Source organism: Castanea sativa, chromosome 11 (genome assembly GCF_040712315.1).
Source record: "Castanea sativa cultivar Marrone di Chiusa Pesio chromosome 11, ASM4071231v1".
NCBI lineage: Eukaryota > Viridiplantae > Streptophyta > Magnoliopsida > Fagales > Fagaceae > Castanea > Castanea sativa.
Window position 1 is genome coordinate 17731695 of NC_134023.1, and position 2823 is coordinate 17734517.

The 2823-nt window shown below is 44.7% G+C and overlaps 1 protein-coding gene across 1 annotated transcript; it reads right to left on the reverse strand.

The window, feature by feature from the left end:
• Window positions 1–207: 207 nt before the first annotated feature.
• On the reverse strand, window positions 208–1050 carry LOC142616165 (uncharacterized). The gene is made up of 2 exons (XM_075789037.1): window positions 792–1050; window positions 208–569 (listed from the first exon to the last, which is right to left on the reverse strand). Exons 1-2 carry the CDS (start codon window positions 1048–1050, stop codon window positions 208–210), a joined length of 621 nt encoding a protein of 206 aa, XP_075645152.1.
• Between the last annotated feature and the right edge of the window lie 1773 nt (window positions 1051–2823).

A 2823-nucleotide genomic window follows, 5' to 3' on the forward strand; every position in this document is an offset into this window, starting at 1 on the left:
TTGATATTCTTCTGACATCTGGATCTGGTTGTACCCCGAGAACGTGTCCATAAATGTTAACAGCTTGTGTCCAGCCGTTGAATCAACAAGCTAGTCAATTCTGGCCAAAGGGAAGCTGTCTTTTAGGCAGGATTGATTCAGATCCGTGAAATCCACGCACATCCTCCATTTCCTGTTTGCTTTCTTTACCATGACAACGTTAGCCAATCACTCCGAGTAGTACACTTCACGGATGAACTTGGCTGTTAGGAGCTTATTTACTTCATCCATAATAGTCTTGTTCCTCTTAGGTGCAAAGACCCTTCTTCTTTGTTGAACAGGCTTTTTCCTTGGATCCACGTTCAGCCGGTGTTGGATGACATCCTCTGAGATGCCAAGCATGTCTTTGTGGCTCCACACAAATACGTCGAGGTTTCTCTTCAGAAACTCCATTATCCCTTTCTTCATATCTGGACTAAGATTTGCCCTGACATTCATTACCTCTGTTGGCTCTCCTTCTACCAGTTCAACCGTTTCCAGTGCTTCTATCGTCTCGAGATTCTTTCTTTCGATGATCCACGTGTGGTTTTCTTTTGTTGCCAATATTGCTTGATGACACTCTCAGGCTAGAACCTGGTCCCCCTTGATTACCCCCACTCTGTTTTCTGTAGGGAATTTTATCTTTAAGCAGTACGTCGAGGTTGCAACTTTCCAACGGTTGAGTGTTGGTCGTCCAATGATGACGTTGTAGGATGAAGGACAATCTACCACCAGGAAATTAAGTTACTTCGTTATTTGCTAGGGGTATTTGCCTGTTGTTACCATCAAAGTCATTACTCCTTTTGGGTACACCTTGACCCCGCTGAAATTGAGGAGGGAAGATTCAAATGGACAAAGCCTACTCGGGTACACTTTCAACTGCAGGAAGGCAGAGAGATGAATGATGTCAGTGGAGCTCCCATTGTCTACTAGAATTCTTCTGGTGTTGAACCCTTCTATCATCAGCATGATAACCAAGGACTCGTCATGTGGCTGTTTTACTCCTCTAGCTTTTTCCTCCGAGAAGACCATGTTTGCAGCTTCTTTCCTCTAGTGTTTTATTGGTGGTATCATATGGACGATGTTGACCTGCCTTTGCTGCGACTTCTTAAGGGATTTGAAGGAGCCCCCCATCGTTGGACCATCATTGATCATTCTTATCTCGCCTATTGCATTCTTTGGCCCTTCTCGTGGTTTATCATCGTCCCTCGACTTTTCTTCTGACCTGGTTCTATCTTCTTGTTTTGGTCGTCTGTATGTGTTTTTCTTGACGAACTTCTGCAACTTCCCTTTCTGGATTAGCTCCTCTATCTGCTCCTTGAGCTCCCTACATTCGTTAATATAATGACTGTGCTCTCGGTGGAAGCGACAATACTTTTTCTTGTTACGGGCACTAGGTGAACCACTCAGCAGCTTCAGCCATTTTGATATGGTCAATGGGCATTACCAAGGGTGTGTAATTTACCATTTTACGAGCCTTGTCATCCCTCCGCTTGCCTTTGTCGTTGCTGGGAAGGCAGTCTCTCCTTTCCCTCTTTTGCCCTTTCTGGTTATCTCGGGGGCTAGTCTTTGATGTTCGAGGTCCACCTACCTCTATTACTGCTAGAGCATCCTCTACGTTCATGTATTTATGAGCCTTCATGAGCAAGTTTGTCATTGATGCCGGGGGACTTTTAGTGAGTGCTACTACGAATTCTTTGGATCTCAATCCTGCTTTGAACGTGGTTAGTTGCATTTGATCCTTCGCCTTGTCTACCTCCAACACTTCCCTATTAAACCACTTCACGTAGGATCTTAAAGACTCTCTTTCTCTCTGTCTGATTGTTATTAAATGATCTGCTGGTCTTTTCTGACACTGTCCTCCAATGAAGTGATGCGCAAAGAGGCTACTGAGTTGGTCAAAATTGTCAATGGAAGACTGCACCAACTTATTGAACCACACTCAGGCTGCCCTTTTGAGGGTGGTCGGGAAGGATCAACACATTATTTCATCAGGGATCTGTTGTAGGCTCAAGGTCATCTTAAAGGTGGTGATGTGATCTAGTGGGTCTTTCAACCTGTCATACGACTCCAACAGCGGAAGCCGGAATTTTGGCAGGAGTGGGTGGTCGAGTACCCTTTGTGTGAACGGTGAGTCTGTCCTTCTCACCATCCCGTCCAAGTCCTTGGCCATTTTTCCTTTCATTACACTTTTGAGCTCATCCATCTCTTTTCTCATACCCCTCAGGAGGTCATTGTTGGCCTCGTCGAACCGCTCCGTCCTCCTTGAGCCATTTCTCCCTTGGCTCCTTTTTAGATCTTGCACTTCGTCCTTATTCCTATTGTTTTCGATCCTTCTCAAAAAGCGATTTTCTTCCTGTCGCAGTCGTTGTCTCATCTCCTGGTGTTGCTTTGTCAGTTCCTCCACACTGGCCATGAGAGCTTGGACTTGCAATGCTATGGCAGTTGACTCTGGTTGTGCACTAGACTCCATGTGGACGACAGTAAGGGTAAAGCAACGTTTCTGTCCTTAGGATTAGGAGAAAGAAAAAAGTTCCCCACAAACGGTGCCAAACTGATGAAGCTAAAGTCGTAACGATCCGAGTCGTAACGGTCTTGGCAATAATGCCAGCATTTATTGCTCTACCCTCGTCCTCATTTATGTCTGGATGAACCTTTTGGTCGGGCTTATCAAGTACTAACAAGGCTTATGAACCAAAAACTCACTCATTAACTGACCGATGTGGTACTTTAGACTCATTCACTAAATCATTGGTGCTATATATTGATATCAAAATTTTCACAAAAATAATTCACCTACTTTCT